Source organism: Ictalurus punctatus, chromosome 17, assembly GCF_001660625.3.
Source record: "Ictalurus punctatus breed USDA103 chromosome 17, Coco_2.0, whole genome shotgun sequence".
Lineage (NCBI taxonomy): Eukaryota > Metazoa > Chordata > Actinopteri > Siluriformes > Ictaluridae > Ictalurus > Ictalurus punctatus.
In genome coordinates, this window is record NC_030432.2 from 16473003 (window position 1) to 16492700 (window position 19698).

Below are 19698 nucleotides of genomic sequence, written 5' to 3' on the forward strand. Positions count from 1 at the left end.
CGGAAAAACAGAAACTACACAATTTCACTTCCGGTGTAAAACCCGGGCGTTCGGTTTACGTACTTTCTACTCTTCCTCCGGAGTTCTATATGTCCTACGCTCAGAAAGTGCGTACTACATGTTGGTGTATTGTAGTTGTCTACGCACAACGTGTAGAATCGTTTACCTTGTGCGCCATTCTGCAGAGCTGAACAGGAAACTGTAACGAGCAGGTCGAAGTGGAGAGAAACTGATTTTAAAGAAAGTAAGATGTTTTGAGATGTGTTAAAGTGTTTCATTTTATTTTAATATCTGTAGTTTGCAATAGTTGGTATTCGGCATTCTGTGCAGTATGAGTGAGATGCTATGTAGCTAAGTTAGCTTGCTAGCATTGTTATATGTTGCACGACATTGTGTTGTGCTAGCTAACGTTAACTTTCTTCCAGTTAAAATAGTCTCAAAGTTCACATTGTTGTTTTTTTGTATGTATGTATGTATGTATGTATGTATGTATGTGTTAATTTATTACCAGACTTATTTCTTGCCTACTGAAATACCGTAAAGAAGCTCTGCTCTTTAGTAGCTAGTTTTCAGTAGCAAGTCAATGCTTTTAGTTGCTAGCTAAAAGCTAAGCAAAGTCAAAAAGTAAAAGTAGTTGAAATGGATTTTGGTGGACCTCGCGCTCCTGAATGCTGTTCCTTTCTGTTATATTTATGAAGAAGTCGTCCTGCGAGTGTATTCTGGGTTTTAATGAGTGAACAGTCGATATTTCGTGCTTCACTTCATTAAGTTGCGTTGTACCCTGTAGTTTTAGGTAACACTGCCTGCTCATTCAGTTCTGCACACTGAGACACTACATGACACATGATGTACTGTTGTGCGAGATCATTTAGTGCTATGGCTTTATTTATGTCCTTATGTCCTGCTGGAGCTAAATATCACTCATTTCTTGTTCTTTACATCCCACAGACGCTGCCATGGCAGCTGCGTTTCCTTACAGAGGAGTCCCAGGTGGGATGCCACCGGGTGTTCCTCCTCCAGCTCCTGTCCCTGACTACATGACTGAGGAAAAACTGCAAGAAAAAGGTGAGTTCTTGGGGTTTGTGTGTGTGTGTGTGTGTGTGTGCCATATAGAATTCTGTTTCATTCGTGTGTATTGCTCACACTGGTGCATTCTTCAACTTTTTTAAAATTTTGGAATACTAGCTCGAAAGTGGCAACAGCTGCAGGCGAAACGCTACTCGGAGAAAAGGAAATTCGGGTTTGTGGACGCTCAGAAGGAGGACATGCCTCCTGAGCATGTGCGCAAAATCATCAGGGACCATGGAGACATGACCAACAGGAAGTTCCGTCATGACAAAAGAGTCTACCTTGGGTAAATTGAGATAAAGCTATACACTTATAAAGAAATCGTTTGGCTGAATGAATTTTAATTTGACTACATTAAAAGTACTGAGATTCATTTTGAATATAATATAAATGGTTTGCCAACAACTGTTCATTTTTAATTGATACGGTTTTCCTCGTAATATCCAAATATCAGTTAGCTAAGTTATGTTTGGTGTCTTTAAGTTTCAAGTTGATTTGTCAGGACTGAAAGTGTTTTAGAAGTACCAGTCCAGCCAAATCAGATATTTCAGCAGGAGCTTCAGTAAAGTCTAGCGCACACATTCAGAACTTCTATAAAGACATTACCACCCACTATAAAGAAGCTCATTCAGTTTTTCAGCAATGGCACACAGAATTACTATCGTTTAGGACACAGTATGATGTAATGAAAACTACAAAATTTGTAATATCTTGTGAATTTTTTATTTTTTTTTGCCTGTAGGGCTCTGAAATACATGCCTCATGCAGTGCTCAAGCTGCTGGAGAACATGCCCATGCCCTGGGAGCAGATCAGAGATGTACCAGTGCTTTACCACATCACAGGAGCTATTTCCTTTGTTAATGAAATTCCCTGGGTCATTGAGCCCGTCTACATCGCACAGTGGGGGTGAGGAGGCATCTCTAATTAAACTGTTTTGTACTGTGCATTTATAAAAAAAAAAAAAAAAAAAAGTATTTATTTATTTTTTTAAGTTGTGATAGAGATACTAAATTCTGAAGTCTTAATCAGTAACCACTCTTTTTTCTTCTTCTTCTTCTTTCTTTCTTTAAACCAGTGCCATGTGGATCATGATGCGGCGTGAGAAAAGAGACAGGCGACACTTCAAGCGCATGCGTTTCCCTCCCTTCGATGATGAAGAGCCTCCCCTGGATTATGCGGATAACATCCTTGATGTGGAGCCTCTGGAGGCCATTCAAATGGAGCTGGACCCCGAGGAGGACAGCTCTGTGACGGAATGGTTTTATGAGCATCAACCCCTGAAGGATACAACAAAGTGAGTGAGGGACATTTAAAAAAAAAAAAAAAAAAAAAAAAAAAAAAACTACTTGTGCAGCACTCATCTTACTGCCCCCCCCCCCCCCCCCCCCCCCCCCCCGCATTTCTCTCCACAGGTACGTCAATGGAACTACATATAGACGTTGGCAGTTCAGTTTGCCCATGATGTCTACACTGTATCGTTTGGCCAATCAGCTGCTTACTGATCTGGTGGATAGAAACTACTTTTATCTGTTTGATCTGAAGGCCTTCTTCACTTCAAAAGCATTGAACATGGCCATTCCTGGAGGACCCAAATTCGAACCGCTAGTCAGGGACATGAATCTCCAGTATGTGTTTTTTATGAACTTATCATCCTGATTCTGAACCCACTAGCATGATTGAAAGCGGTTCACATCGAACAATTTAACCTAATCCGCTTTGTATTACTACAGGGATGAAGACTGGAACGAGTTTAACGACATCAACAAGATCATCATCAGACAGCCTATTAGGACGGAATACAAGATTGCTTTCCCGTACTTGTATAACAACCTTCCCCATCACGTGCACCTCACTTGGTACATGCTCTTTTCACGGTTTGACTGTCAAACTTTGATTAAAAAATAAATAAAAACCTCCTAATCCACTAACAATTGATTCGTACCTAGGTACCACACACCTAATGTGGTGTTCATCAAGACAGAGGATCCGGATCTGCCAGCCTTCTACTTTGACCCTCTCATCAATCCCATTTCTCACAGACACTCTGTTAAAGTAAGCAACATGTCAAATCCTGGGCTAAACGTTTATATCTAGTGGTTTAACTCTTATAGAATATTAGTTCCTCAGGATGAGAAATCTCTACGTCCTCCATCATTAAACTTTAGTGTTGTGAATTAATACAGGATGAGAATGTTTACATGTTTAAAGCTGATGTTTGCGTCAGGCATGGTGATATATCGATGTTATTAGATTGCAAATTTATTTCTAGAAAATTAGTCGATATTATGGCATATACTAATAGAGGGATTTTTGTATATTTATTTTTACTGGTTATAGCTTATGTATGAAGTTTGTTATTATGAAGCTTAATTTAATCATATATATATGTATAGTGTGCTTATTGAAATGGATTGGATTTGTTTTTTGCTCCAGATTTGTTGTCATATGGGTATTGTAAAAATAAATAAATCAATAAATTTTGCCTGCCATTTTAAATAAAGCTCTTAATTTAGAAATGTGTTGCTTGTCCTCAGAGCCAGGAGCCACTGCCTGATGATGATGAGGAGTTTGAACTTCCTGAGTATGTGGAGCCTTTCCTCAAAGAGACACCCCTGTATACTGACAACACAGCCAATGGCATTGCTTTATTGTGGGCCCCTCGTCCGTTCAACTTGCGCTCAGGGAGAAGCCGTCGTGCCATCGACGTTCCTCTCATCAAGAACTGGTGAGCGAGTCATTTTTCTTCAAGCTTGTCTTTTATATTATATACATGGTGTCTTTGTGGTTTAAAAAAAAATCTCTTTAGGTACCGGGAGCATTGCCCTGCAGGACAGCCCGTAAAAGTACGCGTCTCGTATCAGAAGCTTCTGAAGTATTATGTGCTCAATGCTCTGAAACACAGACCACCTAAAGCACAAAAGAAGAGGTGAGTTATTTTGTAATGACGTCTTGTGTAGTTCTTCCACAGAATGCATGTATTTCTTTTTTTTTTTTTTCTGGAGAAGTTTTGTTTAGACATAACGTCTTTTACGAATATGCTGTAGCGGTGACATTTTTTGTCGTCTGTCCACAGGTACCTTTTCCGGTCCTTCAAGGCCACCAAATTCTTTCAGTCCACAAAGTTGGACTGGGTGGAGGTGGGTCTCCAGGTTTGCCGTCAGGGTTACAACATGCTGAACCTGCTGATTCACAGAAAGAACCTCAACTACCTGCACTTGGACTACAACTTCAACTTGAAGCCTGTGAAAACCCTCACCACAAAAGTAAGCAGATTTTAGGATTGTCTAAAATGAAGCCAAACCTAAAAAGTAGATGAGGATGATTTTTTAATGTACGTGCAGCGTTAATCTTTTTGTGTATGTTTACTAATGGTAACGGTCTACTTTTCCAGGAACGTAAGAAGTCCCGTTTCGGGAATGCGTTCCACTTGTGCCGTGAGGTTCTTCGTCTGAGCAAACTGGTTGTGGACAGCCATGTGCAGTACAGACTGGGGAATGTTGACTCATTCCAGGTACTACTTCTGTTATTGAACCAAACCTATATAAATGCGTCTCAAATGACCTGTAGTAGGGGTGTGCGATTAATCGGAATTTCAGTGTTGATTATAGAAACAAAATAATCGAGATAAAGCGATTATTGTGCTGCATTCCACTTCGCAATGTTCTCGTTTTGTCTTTTTAAAAACTGGTGTTCTTGTTTCTTTGTGCTTCTCTGTAGTTGGCAGATGGACTGCAGTATATCTTTGCCCATGTTGGTCAGCTGACTGGCATGTATCGTTACAAGTACAAGCTAATGAGACAGATCAGGATGTGCAAGGACTTGAAGCATCTCATTTACTATCGCTTCAACACAGTAAGCACAGTTTTGCACAGTTTTACACAGATGTAACCCTTCCATCGAGCATAGAGCAGGTTTTTCAAGATGTTTTCAGGCTTGAATGTGAAGTTGGTATGTTTTTGTTATTAGGGCCCAGTTGGGAAGGGTCCAGGTTGCGGCTTCTGGGCTCCAGGATGGAGAGTGTGGCTCTTCTTCATGAGGGGCATCACTCCTCTACTGGAGAGATGGCTTGGCAACCTGTTGGCCAGGCAGTTCGAAGGTAAATAAAATGTATTTGCGTAGTTGCTGTATAAGCTTGTTCAATAACACCTGCATCACTATGGATTTTGTTGGCGAGCATAAGAATGTATTAAATCAACGTCATCGTTTCCTTCAGGTCGACACTCCAAGGGTGTCGCAAAGACTGTGACTAAACAGCGTGTGGAGTCTCACTTTGACTTGGAGCTGAGAGCAGCTGTGATGCATGACATCCTGGACATGATGCCTGAGGGAATCAAACAGAACAAGGCCAGGACCATTCTGCAGCATCTCAGTGAATCGTGGAGGTGCTGGAAGGCCAACATTCCCTGGAAGGTATATATTCAGCTCTTTATGTATCGCGTGTCGTAATTGTCTTGGATCGTGTCTGTTTTATAGATCTCCAAACGAATAACGTTTAGATAGTAACGTCATCGATTTACAGGTTCCAGGGCTTCCCACCCCCATTGAAAACATGATCTTGAGATACGTCAAGGCCAAAGCCGACTGGTGGACTAACACGGCGCATTACAACCGTGAGCGAATCAGGCGAGGAGCAACCGTGGACAAAACTGTCTGCAAGAAAAACCTTGGCCGCCTCACACGCCTCTACCTGAAGGCTGAGCAGGAGAGACAGCACAACTACCTAAAGGTAAAGTTCTAGATGTGTTATTTCATGCTTAAGGGAAGAGTAAATGTAGCAGCAGAATCATTCATGACCCGGTCTGTCTCAGGATGGACCATACATCACCGCTGAAGAAGCGGTTGCTATCTACACCACAACAGTGCACTGGCTGGAGAGTCGGCGCTTCTCTCCGATTCCCTTTCCCCCTCTCTCATACAAGCACGACACCAAGCTGCTCATCCTGGCTCTGGAGAGGCTCAAAGAGGCTTACAGGTGAGTGCAGACCCTTCCAACGAGACATCCAAACAGATAATACGGGCGACTGATTTAAGCACGGTTTTACCGTTTATTCGGAGCGCCCTCTAACTGTTTGTGTTTTGTATGTATTAGTGTAAAGTCAAGGTTGAATCAGTCCCAACGTGAGGAGTTGGGTCTGATTGAGCAGGCGTACGACAATCCTCACGAGGCTCTGTCCAGGATCAAGCGTCATCTCCTCACTCAGAGAGCGTTCAAAGAGGTGAATATGTGAAATCGTTATGCACAGCACTGACACACTATCAAGCCTTTCAGACCTTCTCGTGAGTCCTTTGTCCTACTGTATGTGTCTCAGTGCTGTTTGTAATTTCTCCAGGTGGGCATTGAGTTTATGGACCTGTACAGTCACTTGGTGCCCGTTTATGACGTGGAGCCTCTGGAGAAGATCACAGACGCTTACCTGGACCAGTACTTGTGGTATGAGGCTGACAAGCGCAGGCTTTTCCCACCTTGGATCAAACCTGCTGACACAGAGCCACCTCCACTGTTGGTATACAAGTGGTGCCAAGGTGAGGGATAATGCTGCCCTTTGTTGTTAGACATGGTCAAAGGCGAGTGTCGGTCATCTGGTAACGCAGACATTATCTTAGAATTTCAAGTGATCTGAAAATGATCTGAAAATGAATTTTTTCCCCCAGGAATCAACAACCTGCAAGATGTATGGGAGACCACAGAGGGCGAGTGTAACGTCATGCTGGAGTCACGCTACGAGAAGATGTATGAAAAGATAGACTTGACTCTGCTTAACAGGCTTCTGCGTCTGATTGTCGACCACAACATTGCCGATTACATGACTGCAAAGAACAACGTGGTCATCAACTACAAGGTCTGCCACTTGCAAAAAAAACATGAATCATTTGCATTTAGTTTTATTTTGCATTATTTATGAAATTTATTATATATAAAGTTCAAATTCAGTTCGCAAAGTTTGAAAAGTTATGTCTAACAATGATATTACATACGCTACCGGTCAAAAGTTTGGAGACACTTGACTGAAATGTCTCTCATGATCTTAAAAACCTTTTGATCTGAAGGTGGATGATTAAATGTTTGAAATCGGTGTTGTAGACAAAAATATAATCGTGCCAGCATATTCATTTCTTTCATTAGAAAACTAACATTTTATTTCCAAAAAAAATTCATTGAAATGGATGACTTAGAGCGAAATATTGCGAAAAGCAGCCAATAAGAGTCCAGCATAGGTGTGAACTCCTTTTAATACTGTTTAAAAAACATCTCAGGGAGATTCCTCAAGAAATCGGTTGAGAAAATGCCAAGAAAACATTTCTGGAAATTCTAGGCAAAAAGGGTGTCTACTTTTTAAGATGCTAAAATATGAAATAATTTAGAATTATTTTGGATTTTTTCATCACAACATAATTCCCATAGTTCAATTTGTGTTACTCCAGAGTTTTGATGACTTTATTATTATTCTACAATGTGGGGGGAATGAAGTATGAATGTGTCAAAACTTTTGACCGGTAGTGTAAGTAATTGAGAAGTTCCAGCAGACTCTTCCTGTGGAATTTTTCTTTTTTCTTCCTTTTTTTTCTGGAGCTGATTCTCACGTAGAGCTCCTCTGGGCATTTTGGTGCAGGTTTAAAATAAATACAAAAAATAATTTCTCATTGAAAAATGACTTTCATCTGGAACATGTGTGGTATAAAATCATAACTGTAGGTAAATACGTGTTATATCATGAAATATTAAAAAAAAAATTATTAAAATTGTTTCTGCAGCTTCAATATATTCTAGCAGCACAACTTTCATTTCCATAGACATGGTCTTTGTCAGTGACGGAATGTATTTATAGGCCAGTTAACGTTTAAATGCTTTCTAACTGATGCAGATTGTAAATCAAATGCGTACCGGACACAAGTATCATTGTTCTCGACCGTGTGGTGTTCTTGCCTTGCTCTAGGACATGAACCACACCAACTCGTACGGCATCATCAGGGGCCTGCAGTTTGCCTCCTTCATTGTGCAGTACTATGGGCTGGTGATGGACCTGCTCGTTCTGGGTCTTCACCGCGCCAGTGAGATGGCTGGACCCCCGCAGATGCCCAACGATTTCCTCAGCTTCCAGGACAGTGCTACAGAGAGTGCCCACCCCATTCGCCTGTACTGCAGATACATTGACCGCATCCACATGTTCTTCAGGTCAGCAAAATCCGTAAAAAGCATGATATCATGGCTGAGAAAATGCATAGAGCATAAGAGTGAACACGTAGAGCATATGTTGTACGTAATAAATACAAAATGAAGTAAATGTGGTTTTGCTCTCATTGGTTCCTGACTTTCAGACAATTTTACGGTTCACTTCTGAATGGGAGTGCTGTTTCTAATTAATGCACTGATCGGATCTCACAAATTATAATTTTTTTTAACTAATTAAATGAATAGGGACTCGAGAGTATTTTTGTTTTCTCAGGTTTTCTGCTGATGAAGCCAGGGATCTGATCCAACGCTACCTTACTGAGCACCCTGATCCCAACAATGAGAACATTGTAGGCTACAACAATAAGAAGTGCTGGCCCAGAGATGCTAGGATGAGGCTGATGAAACATGATGTTAACCTGTAAGTATCAACACACTAACCCTCGTTCTGATATACTTTTTAAATTCCTTAAATTTGTGTTTGAAAGTATATACGACAGGGCTGATGTTCGTTTCATTGTGATTTTCAAGGGGCCGTGCCGTGTTCTGGGACATTAAGAATCGCCTTCCTCGCTCTGTGACCACGGTGCAGTGGGAGAACAGCTTTGTGTCCGTATACAGTAAAGACAACCCTAACCTGCTCTTCAACATGTGCGGATTCGAGTGCCGCATCCTGCCCAAATGTCGCACCAGTTATGAGGAGTTCACCCACAAGGACGGAGTGTGGAACCTGCAGAATGAGGTCAGGACACTAAAATAAACATGTCAATCATTGGAAGCTTTTAGTACCATTGACTGTATTTTTATTATTATTTTTTTAAGGCTATGTTGTTTGGCTAACTTGTATCTATATGGTTGTCTGCAGGTGACCAAGGAAAGGACAGCGCAGTGCTTCCTGCGAGTGGATGACGAATCAATGCAGAGGTTCCATAACCGAGTGCGACAGATTCTCATGGCCTCTGGATCCACCACCTTCACCAAGGTATGAGACAAGAAAGAAAAGGATATTATGACATATCCTCGACCACACGTTTATAGTACATCTATAGTACAAAATTGTTATATTTCTGTTATGTATCATGCTCTGGTTTAGTCTGTTCACGTCTATGATTTTTCTTATTTTTACTTTTGCACGTCTCAGATTGTGAACAAATGGAACACCGCTCTGATTGGTCTGATGACCTATTTCCGTGAGGCTGTGGTTAACACTCAGGAGTTGCTGGACCTTTTGGTGAAATGTGAAAATAAGATCCAGACCCGTATCAAGATTGGTCTGAACTCCAAAATGCCTAGCCGTTTCCCTCCTGTTGTCTTTTACACCCCCAAAGAGTTAGGAGGTCTGGGCATGCTTTCTATGGGTCACGTCCTCATCCCACAGTCTGACCTGAGGTAATGTGTGTTAGGGTTGAATATTTTGTCATAGTCTGGCACATCAGCATTCACATCCAGACAAAGTAACACGTATAAAGGCACATAAACTACATTTAGTGTGATAACTGGTGTACACTACCGGTCAAAGGCTTAGACACACTCGTTATTTATTTATTTCCACAGTTTAGAATAATAATAAAGTCATCAAAACTGCAATAACACAAATGGAACTATGGGAATTATGTTTTGATAAAAAAAAAAAATCCAAAATAAATCTAAATAATTTAGTAGTTTAGCATCTTAAATATAGACCCCTTTTTGCCTAGAATTTCCAGAAATGTATTCTTGGCATTTTCCCAACCAATTCCTTGAGGAATCTCACGGAGATGTTTTTTAAACCGTATTAAAGGAATTCCCACCTATGCTGAACTCTTATTGACTGCTTTTCGCAATATTTTGCTCCAAGTCATCAGTTTAAAAAAATATCTTTTGTAAATAAAATGTTAGTTTTCTAATGAAAGAAATGAATATGTTGGCGCGATTATATTTTTGTTTACAACACCGATTTCAAATATTTAATCATCCACCTTCAGATCAAAAGGTTTTTAAGATCATGAGAAACATGTCAGTCAATTTTGTGCGTTACCAGGTGGTCCAAACAGACCGACGTGGGCATCACTCACTTCCGTTCCGGTATGAGCCATGAGGAGGATCAGCTGATTCCCAATTTGTATCGCTACATCCAGCCATGGGAGAGTGAGTTCATCGACTCTCAGAGAGTCTGGGCTGAATATGCTCTCAAGAGACAGGAGGCCATTGCCCAGAACAGGTACAGTAATCAGATAAAGAACTAAATGTGAATGAAATGGAAAAAATATTTCTGCTTTTTGTTTTTACCTAGAATTAAACTACTTTTGTGTTGTTCCAGGCGTTTGACTCTTGAGGATTTGGAGGATTCCTGGGACAGAGGTATTCCTCGTATCAACACCCTGTTCCAGAAAGACAGGCACACGCTGGCCTATGACAAGGGCTGGAGAGTCAGAACAGACTTCAAGCAGTATCAGGTTAGAACCCTTTCTTTCACCCAATATGATTTTGATATGTATGGAGATCTTTCTAGTTTTTTTTACGGACTGATCTAAAATCTGTTTGTATGATTATGTTCTCAGGTGCTTAAGCAAAATCCGTTCTGGTGGACTCACCAGAGACACGACGGTAAACTGTGGAATCTGAACAACTACCGCACAGACATGATCCAAGCCCTAGGAGGAGTGGAAGGAATTTTGGAGCACACTCTGTTCAAGGGTACATACTTTCCCACCTGGGAGGGTCTGTTCTGGTAAGGGTTACTGCTTACCCTATCAAAATTGTCTGTTTGGCCTTATTCATCATAGAACTCCATCGGGATTATGTTTTAACCATTTATTTCTTCTCCATAGGGAGAAGGCCAGTGGTTTTGAGGAGTCCATGAAATGGAAGAAGCTGACCAATGCCCAGAGATCTGGTCTGAACCAGATCCCCAATCGACGATTCACTTTGTGGTGGTCTCCCACGATTAACAGAGCAAATGTACAGAATCATTCTTATTGTAGTTCTTGTCATCTCTTGTCTTAACTCTATAGCTACTTGCTGATGTCCTCTGTTTTTTTGTTTTTGTTTTTTTCTTTAGGTATACGTGGGTTTCCAGGTGCAGTTGGATCTCACTGGAATCTTCATGCATGGCAAAATTCCCACTCTCAAGATCTCCTTGATCCAGATCTTCAGAGCTCACTTGTGGCAGAAGATTCACGAGAGCATTGTCATGGATCTGTGTCAGGTTCGGAGTGTGGTTTTTGTTTTTTAATAAAGATGTGCTTTATTGTTTGGCCAGTAAGACTGGTGTGCTAGTTGATTTGCATAGCTATTCAACACTTCGTCACTATACTTGTGCTTCATCGAGATTTGTATGTCGTGTGTGTGTGAAGGTGTTTGACCAAGAACTGGATGCGCTGGAGATTGAAACCGTCCAGAAGGAAACCATCCATCCTAGGAAGTCTTACAAGATGAACTCCTCTTGTGCGGATATTCTGCTTTTTGCATCGTACAAGTGGAACGTCTCAAGACCGTCACTGCTGGCTGACTCCAAGTATGTTCTCAAACTCTGCCTGCTGGCTCTTTTTTTTATATATATATATATATATATATATATATATATATATATATATATATATATATATATATATATATATATATATATATAAAATTTTTTGGTTGGTTGGTTTTGTTCAGTGTGTGTGTGTTTTTGCTTGTTTCTTCTAATGTAGGGATGTGATGGACAGCACCACCACTCAGAAGTACTGGATTGACATTCAGCTCAGATGGGGAGATTATGACTCCCATGACATTGAGAGATATGCCAGGGCGAAGTTTCTGGACTACACCACAGATAACATGAGTATCTACCCATCCCCTACTGGGGTGCTCATAGCCATCGATCTGGCATACAATCTGCACAGGTCAGTGTTTCGTCGGGATAGTCTACAAGGCTGTTTTTAATATTTGGGTTTTGATATTTTGGCATTGTTTATTCAATTTTTTTTATTATTTTTTATCTGTATTTCCATGCAGTGCCTATGGAAACTGGTTCCCTGGCAGCAAACCTCTGATCCAGCAGGCCATGGCTAAGATCATGAAGGCCAACCCCGCCTTGTACGTGCTGAGGGAGCGCATCCGCAAGGGTCTGCAGCTTTACTCCTCCGAGCCCACTGAGCCCTACCTGTCATCACAGAATTACGGAGAACTCTTCTCCAATCAAATCATCTGGTTTGTGGATGACACCAACGTGTACCGAGTCACCATCCACAAGGTAAGGATAGCCTCCCAGGCATTCTCCGTTGAGCGTTCTCTTCTGGCTGTGTACATTTACATTTGTGCAATTAAATTTGATTTGTGTTTATGCTCACAGTGATTTTTGTCTTTCCATTACAGACCTTTGAGGGCAACTTGACCACAAAACCCATCAACGGGGCCATTTTCATCTTTAATCCAAGAACCGGGCAACTCTTCTTAAAGATCATTCACACATCTGTATGGGCTGGACAGAAGCGTCTGGGGCAGGTAGGATTATTATTATTATTATTATTATTATTATTATTATTATTATTATGATTTTTATTTCTATCATCAATGGCTCTTCTTGTCTGAAGTAAAATGGACACACAGGCTCTAAGTTGACCTTTTCATTATAGCTGGCCAAGTGGAAAACTGCTGAGGAAGTGGCTGCTCTTATTCGATCACTGCCTGTTGAAGAGCAGCCCAAGCAGATCATTGTGACCAGAAAGGGCATGTTGGATCCTCTTGAGGTACGCTCACTTCAGAAGCAGTTTGTTAGATGCTATGAGATAATCGTGTGTGTGCGTGCGCACCATCTATTCACTGTTTTTCTCTCGTTTTCTAGGTGCACTTGTTGGATTTCCCCAACATTGTCATCAAAGGCTCTGAGCTGCAGCTGCCCTTCCAGGCATGTCTAAAGGTGGAGAAGTTTGGGGACCTCATTCTGAAGGCCACTGAGCCACAAATGGTCCTGTTCAATCTGTACGATGACTGGCTGAAGACCATTTCTTCTTACACTGTAAGTTAATTTAATCCTTTTCTTAGTTTCTTTGCTTTTTAAAATAAAAAACAGAAACATGGTAAAGGACTAGCAGTACCTATAACAAGGTCCCATTCCTGTATAGGCCTTCTCACGTCTGATCTTGATCCTGAGAGCCCTCCATGTGAACAACGACCGTGCAAAGGTCATCCTGAAGCCTGACAAAACCACCATCACTGAGCCACATCACATCTGGCCCACTCTGACTGATGAGGAGTGGATCAAGGTGGAGGTGCAGCTCAAAGATCTCATCTTGGCTGACTATGGTAAAAAGAACAAGTAAGTAAGGCTCCTCGTGTGAAGGGGAAAAAACTGCAACAAACGAATGCCCCTATGAATAAGGATATTATTGTGGAAACAGAATACCTTTTCTTGTGAAAATGGTCCAGTTGAAAAAAATGAAGCATTAATATGAATGAACTGTGTGCTCCAAGTCTTATTTCTTTCTCTTTTCTCCAGTGTGAACGTGGCTTCTCTGACGCAGTCTGAGATCAGGGACATCATCCTGGGTATGGAGATCTCTGCTCCCTCTCAGCAGAGGCAGCAGATTGCTGAGATTGAGAAGCAGACTAAAGAGCAGTCTCAGCTAACAGCCACGCAGACTCGCACCGTTAACAAGCACGGTGATGAAATCATTACTTCCACCACCAGCAACTATGAGACTCAAACCTTCTCCTCAAAGACTGAATGGAGAGTCAGGTAGGACATGACTGTTCAAAATGTTCCATATGTCATACGCCCATGGATATGTCCTCCTGCCTATGTAGCAGTGTATGTCCTATATTCTTGCTAGTGTGCTGTATGCACATTTTTTTTTTTTTCTCTTTCTCTCTCATTTATAGGGCGATCTCTGCAGCCAACTTGCACTTACGTACCAACCACATCTATGTGTCTTCTGATGACATCAAAGAAACTGGATACACTTACATTCTGCCTAAGAACGTGCTGAAGAAGTTCATCTGCATCTCTGACTTGCGTGCTCAAGTGAGTCATAGTTCTGCTGTTTCACAGGCTTTTACTTTTCTCTAGAATATTGTTTACATTTCTTCGTTGTTGTTTTTCCCCCCTATAGATTGCCGGTTATCTGTACGGTACAAGTCCTCCAGATAACCCACAGGTGAAAGAAATTCGCTGCATTGTAATGGTGCCACAATGGGGCACCCATCAAACCGTTCACCTGCCTGTTCAGCTGCCACAGCACGAATATCTCAAGGTCTGTCTCTGTTCTTTAGTTACGCGTCATAGAAATTTCTATATGTTCTCTGATCTCCATAGTCTATTGATTTCCACCACAGCATTGCTTGTTTCTTTCCAGTCTTAGAAAATCTTGTTCTTTTATAGGAAATGGAGCCGCTTGGTTGGATCCACACCCAGCCCAATGAATCGCCTCAGTTGTCTCCCCAAGATGTCACCACACACGCTAAAGTCATGGCTGATAATCCATCCTGGGATGGCGAGAAGACCATCATTATTACCTGCAGGTACACAGAGAAAGTGCATTAGTGTCAGTTCGCAAGTAGTATATGGTTAATTTATTTCAGTGGTCCTGTTCCTTGTGTTTTAGTTTCTTAGCTGATACTGGCTGTTTTATTTTTATTACCCAGATCATTTGATTGGATTGAAATTCTACTTGGATCAGCCTTAATCAGTTTCCTTTGTTCTGATTTAGCTGCATATTATATTAGGGATCGAATTCTGATCAAGCAGATTATTAGGTTGTGTGGAAATGAAGCCAGTGATTGATTTGATTATTGTTCTCTCTTGTGCAGTTTCACTCCAGGATCTTGTACGTTGACTGCGTATAAGCTGACTCCTAGTGGATACGAGTGGGGCAGGCAGAACACAGATAAGGGCAACAACCCCAAGGGTTACCTGCCATCTCACTATGAAAGGGTGCAGATGCTGCTGTCAGATCGCTTCCTTGGCTTCTTCATGGTGCCTGGCCAAGTGTCCTGGAACTACAATTTCATGGGTGAGCATAACAAGAACAGGCTGAAAACGTTGAAGCACATTGGTCCTTTTTTAAACATTTTTTAGGGGACTTACATTTTATATATATATATATATATATATATATATATATATATATATATATATATATATATATATATATATATATATATATATATATATATATACATATGTGTATATATATATATATATATATATATATATATATATATATATATATATATATATATATATATATATATATATATACATATGTGTATATATATATATATATATACACACATACATATGTGTGTGTGTGTGTGTATATGTATGTATGTATAAAATAACCCACTTATTTATTTCCCCTTTTCTCCGCTCCAGGCGTTCGACACGACCCTAATATGAAATACGAGCTGCAGCTGTCTAACCCCAAAGAGTTTTATCACGAGGTTCACCGGCCTTCTCACTTCCTCAACTTTGCATCGCTGCAGGAGGGCGAGATCTACAACGCTGACCGTGAGGACATGTACGCTTAGCACCACAGACTTCTCCTGTTGACATTCAGTGAAACACCTAAGAGGCTTATGCTTGCAAATCTGTCGTGCTCTGTCCTTCAAGACTTGGTGTCAGCTTGGAAGCACTGTTTCAAACACCTGTTTTTAAGATTTTGTATAATGCTTCGTTGTTTTTTGGCATGTTAATTTGTGTTAATACACATTTCTGAAGTGTAGTTTTGTCTGACAGTAGTTGAGGGAAAACTACATCAGTGTTTTTGGATAATAATCAATGCTCTTTTTTTCATAATCTTAAAAGTACATCAAATTTGTTTTTTTTGTTTTTTTAGTAAGTCCGTTGTAATATTCCTTTAGCTATGTTCTGCCTCAGTCATGTACGTGGTAGTTTGGGTCAAAAATAAAGATTGACATTGGAACTTTGAGGCTGTTTTTCCATTGCGACAGTTGAACAAGTTTGACCACTTTCTGTTGTTTTGCCTCAGGCAGGATCAAGATATTAACAGGGATGAAGCCTCACAGATTCTTAAACTAATTAAATCAGGGGTGTCACCCTCACTTTATGTAACAGGCCATGTTACACTTAGTCCAATGTCAAGTGGGCCAGACCAAATAATGTTTGTTTATTTATCACCGTTTATGCGAAAGGTATCAAATCTGCATGCAGAATGCTCATGTATCGTCTACAAACCAGACACAGGCTGCAGTTCATTGCCAAATTATGCTCTTATTCCATAAATGTTAAATCAGTTAAAATTTTTAGCTTGCTAATTTCATATCATTAACTCATTTTGTCAATTGAGTTTTTGGGCCCTGATTTTATTGCTCTCTTTTGCCCCCTGTAGGATAAGAGACACTAGATTTTGTATAGGTGTGTGTGTGTGTGTGTGTGTGTGTGTGTGTGTGTGTGTGTGTGTGTGTGTGGTTTTTTGTTTGTTTGTTTTTTGTGTGTGTCCGTCCCCCCCAAATCTTTCAATTCATGTTATGGTCTACAAGATGACTTCAATTTATTAATTCTAAATTCATTTGGTGTGCTGGATTAAAACTTGAATTGGGTCAGTCGTATGTGACACCCCTGGTTTTATATCGTTTCTTTTTATATCCAAGGGCTGTTTACAAAAAGAGATCTAAATGCAGTTTGGTTAGCAAGAATGTAGTGAACCGGACAGAATATTAACGTTTAGAGTCAAGTAGCCAACTGCAGGCAGGGTTAATTGATGCCCTGAGCAATTCCTATGTACTTTATGCAATAAAAAAGTGATTTTTGATTAATGCTGCAAAACAACTGACAGTGGGTGTGTTTTTTTTGTTTGTTTGTTTGTTTGTTTGTTTTTTTAAATATAGCATATTGCATGAGTGCCATCTATAGTTTCCATTAAAACCAAAATAATTCACATTATAACCATTACAAATTCACTGTGGGTATCTATCTCTCTATCTATCTTTCAGCAGTCAAACTGTTTTGGGGGGTTTTTCTGCGCATAATGTTTAAACCTGAGACTTATGTGTACTAGATTCTACTGTAGTCAGTTTTATAGTTCGCAAGTGACAAAACAACTGACAGTGGGTGGTTTTTTTACAATAGCATGTTGCCGGACTGCCAGTGAATATGCGTTTGTTAATGGAATTAATTATAAGTGCGTCAGTGCATGAGCTGTGATGTGCTCTACAATGCTCATCCCATGATTCCTATACTTGATGTAATAGTGTTGTGTTCAGGGCCTCCCACGCTGGTTTTCAGAAGAGTAAATATATTTCCACATAGGTAAACACACAGTCACTTTTTTTTTATTCCTTATCTTTTCATGTATATATAGGACCTAACAGTTGCACAGTGTTAATAGATTAAAAACAATTTGTATCATTTTACCACCACCTATTTCACTCAAATTGACGTAATTAATACTTTTTGAGTTACTGAACTTTAGATTAAACACATTTGATTCAATTATGCTTACGGTTTATAACTGCATGGTTAATGAGAAAATACGCTCTCAATTTCTCTTGGTTTTAATTATAACTATTAAAACCATCACAAATTCTATGAAAATAAGTTAACATCTGACTGTTATCCCTTATGTCTGAATGTATTCATTTTTGTTAATTGTTAATAAAGTGGGCGGCTGTGGCTCAGGTGGTAGAGTGGGTTGTCCACTGGCGGTTCGATTCCCGGGCCACATGACTCCACATGCCGAAGTGTCCTTGGGAAAGACACTGAACCCCAATTTGCTCCCGATGGCAAGTTAGCGCCTTGCATGGCAGCTCTGCTACCATTGGTGTGTGAGTGTGTGTGAATGGGTGAATGAGAACCAGTGTAAAGTGCTTTTGACAAAAGCATATATAAGTGCAGACCATTTTTTTATTGTTAATCTAGCAATGTCCCCCTGTGACCTCAGCTCAAAGGCTAACCTCTAACTTCTCAGAGGAATAACAAATATAAAGCACCAATAAACATATCACAGATACACTATATGTCCAAAAGTATGGAGACCTGACCAACAACACCCATATGTGCTTTTTGAACATCCAATTCCAGATATTATAATGTAGGTGTTATAACTGATTGCTGATTGTGTTATAACTTATATGCTGTTATAACATTCATTATTCTGAAAAGGCTTTCCACCAGATTTTGGAGAGTGTCTCTGAGGATTTGTTCAGCCTCAAGAGTATTAGTAAAAGTAAGTCACTGATCACCGGCGAGGAGGTCTGGCATGCAGTCAGCATTCCAGTTTGGGCCTCTTGATTCCAGTGAAGGGAAATCTTAATGTTGCAGCATATGTTGACATTCTAGACATTCGTGTGCTTCCAACTTTGTGGCAACAGTTTGGGGAAGAACCACATATGGGTGTCAAGGTCAGGTGTCCATATACTTTTGGTCAGTATAGGATGGTGTTTCCCTTTGAATAGTAATCTTCACCACTCTAACGTCATTAAAAATATTAAATCCTTAGTCACAAACAAGATGTCTAAGCTATGAAATCACGATTTATCAAAAGTCATTTATAATTAGATGGAAGTCCCTGCTGGAAACCCCCCTTGCCCCCTCCCCCCCAAAACATCACAAAATTTCTAATAGTTTCCATTACAAACCATCAGCTAACCATTAAAACCATTACTATTACTTGTCCTTAATGGTATCCACTAGACATAACATGCCACCAATAGAATGCAACAAATTACCAGTAGACACTTACAGGGACCATTATAGTGTCCATTATAACCATTACAAATTCTATGAAGGTTTCTATTGGTTTTTTTTTCCAGCAGTCAAACTGTTTTTTTGCACATAATGTTTAAACCTGAGACTTTTTTATGTGTACTAGATTCTACTGTAGTCAGTTTTATAGTTTAGGTGTAAGTTAAGGCTGATTTAACTGGTTTCTTTCTTTATTTATTTTTAGAGGTAAAACCCTTTTACATTCCCTCTCATAGCTACTGTGACCACACCACTCAGTAGAATGAGGTCCTTATTGCTCCCATACTGCACCGGTCTGTTGTGTAGTGTAGTGGTGTGTAGTGTTGTGAAGTGTGTAGTTGTGTGGTGTGTAGTGTTGTGGTGTGTAGTGTTGTGTGGTGTTGTGTGTTGTGTAGTGTGTTGTGTAGTGTCGTGTGTAGAGTTGTGTAGTGGTGTGTTGTGTAGTGTTGTGGTGTGTAGTGGTGTGTAGTGTTGTGTAGTGTGTGGTGTGTTGTATAGTGTTGTGTAGTGTGTGGTGTAGTGTTGTGGTGTGTAGTGTAGTGTAGTGGTGTGTTGTGTAGTGTTGTGGTGTGTAGTGTTGTGTGTTGTGTAGTGTTGTGGTGTGTAGTGTTGTGTAGTGTGTGGTGTAGTGTTGTGGTGTGTAGTGTTGTGTAGTGTGTGGTGTAGTGTTGTGGTGTGTAGTGTTGTGTAGTGTGTGGTGTAGTGTTGTGGTGTGTAGTGTTGTGAAGTGTGTAGTTGTGTGGTGTGTAGTGTTGTGGTGTGTAGTCTTGTGTGGTGTTGTGTGTTGTGTAG

The 19698-nt window shown here is 40.4% G+C and overlaps 1 protein-coding gene across 1 annotated transcript; it reads left to right on the forward strand.

Moving 5' to 3' along the window:
* The first annotated feature begins 91 nt into the window (after window positions 1-91).
* prpf8 (pre-mRNA processing factor 8) lies at window positions 92-16130 on the forward strand. Its single transcript, XM_017490530.3, has 43 exons — window positions 92-244; window positions 949-1065; window positions 1186-1354; window positions 1811-1975; window positions 2145-2363; window positions 2482-2694; window positions 2800-2925; window positions 3016-3121; window positions 3604-3794; window positions 3876-3995; window positions 4143-4332; window positions 4461-4580; window positions 4787-4921; window positions 5036-5165; window positions 5283-5479; window positions 5589-5795; window positions 5878-6041; window positions 6159-6285; window positions 6400-6592; window positions 6722-6909; window positions 8005-8243; window positions 8515-8661; window positions 8772-8982; window positions 9106-9222; window positions 9382-9629; window positions 10261-10440; window positions 10540-10675; window positions 10781-10950; window positions 11051-11180; window positions 11281-11427; window positions 11576-11736; window positions 11915-12106; window positions 12219-12456; window positions 12579-12707; window positions 12839-12952; window positions 13048-13221; window positions 13328-13521; window positions 13702-13941; window positions 14085-14226; window positions 14315-14455; window positions 14584-14723; window positions 15012-15214; window positions 15577-16130. The coding sequence occupies exons 2-43, from the start codon at window positions 957-959 to the stop codon at window positions 15729-15731; spliced, it is 7017 nt and encodes a 2338-aa protein (XP_017346019.1). The 5' UTR covers window positions 92-244; window positions 949-956; the 3' UTR covers window positions 15732-16130.
* Window positions 16131-19698: the final 3568 nt, after the last annotated feature.

Bases quoted from the DNA above. Each gene is read 5' to 3' on its own strand.
- prpf8 (XM_017490530.3), top strand. From the start codon at position 957: ATGGCAGCTGCGTTTCCTTACAGAGGAGTCCCAGGTGGGATGCCACCG. The intron at 4,333-4,460 runs GTAAGCAGATTT...CTACTTTTCCAG, and splicing joins TGAAAACCCTCACCACAAAA to GAACGTAAGAAGTCCCGTTT. The intron at 8,662-8,771 runs GTAAGTATCAAC...GTGATTTTCAAG, and splicing joins ATGAAACATGATGTTAACCT to GGGCCGTGCCGTGTTCTGGG.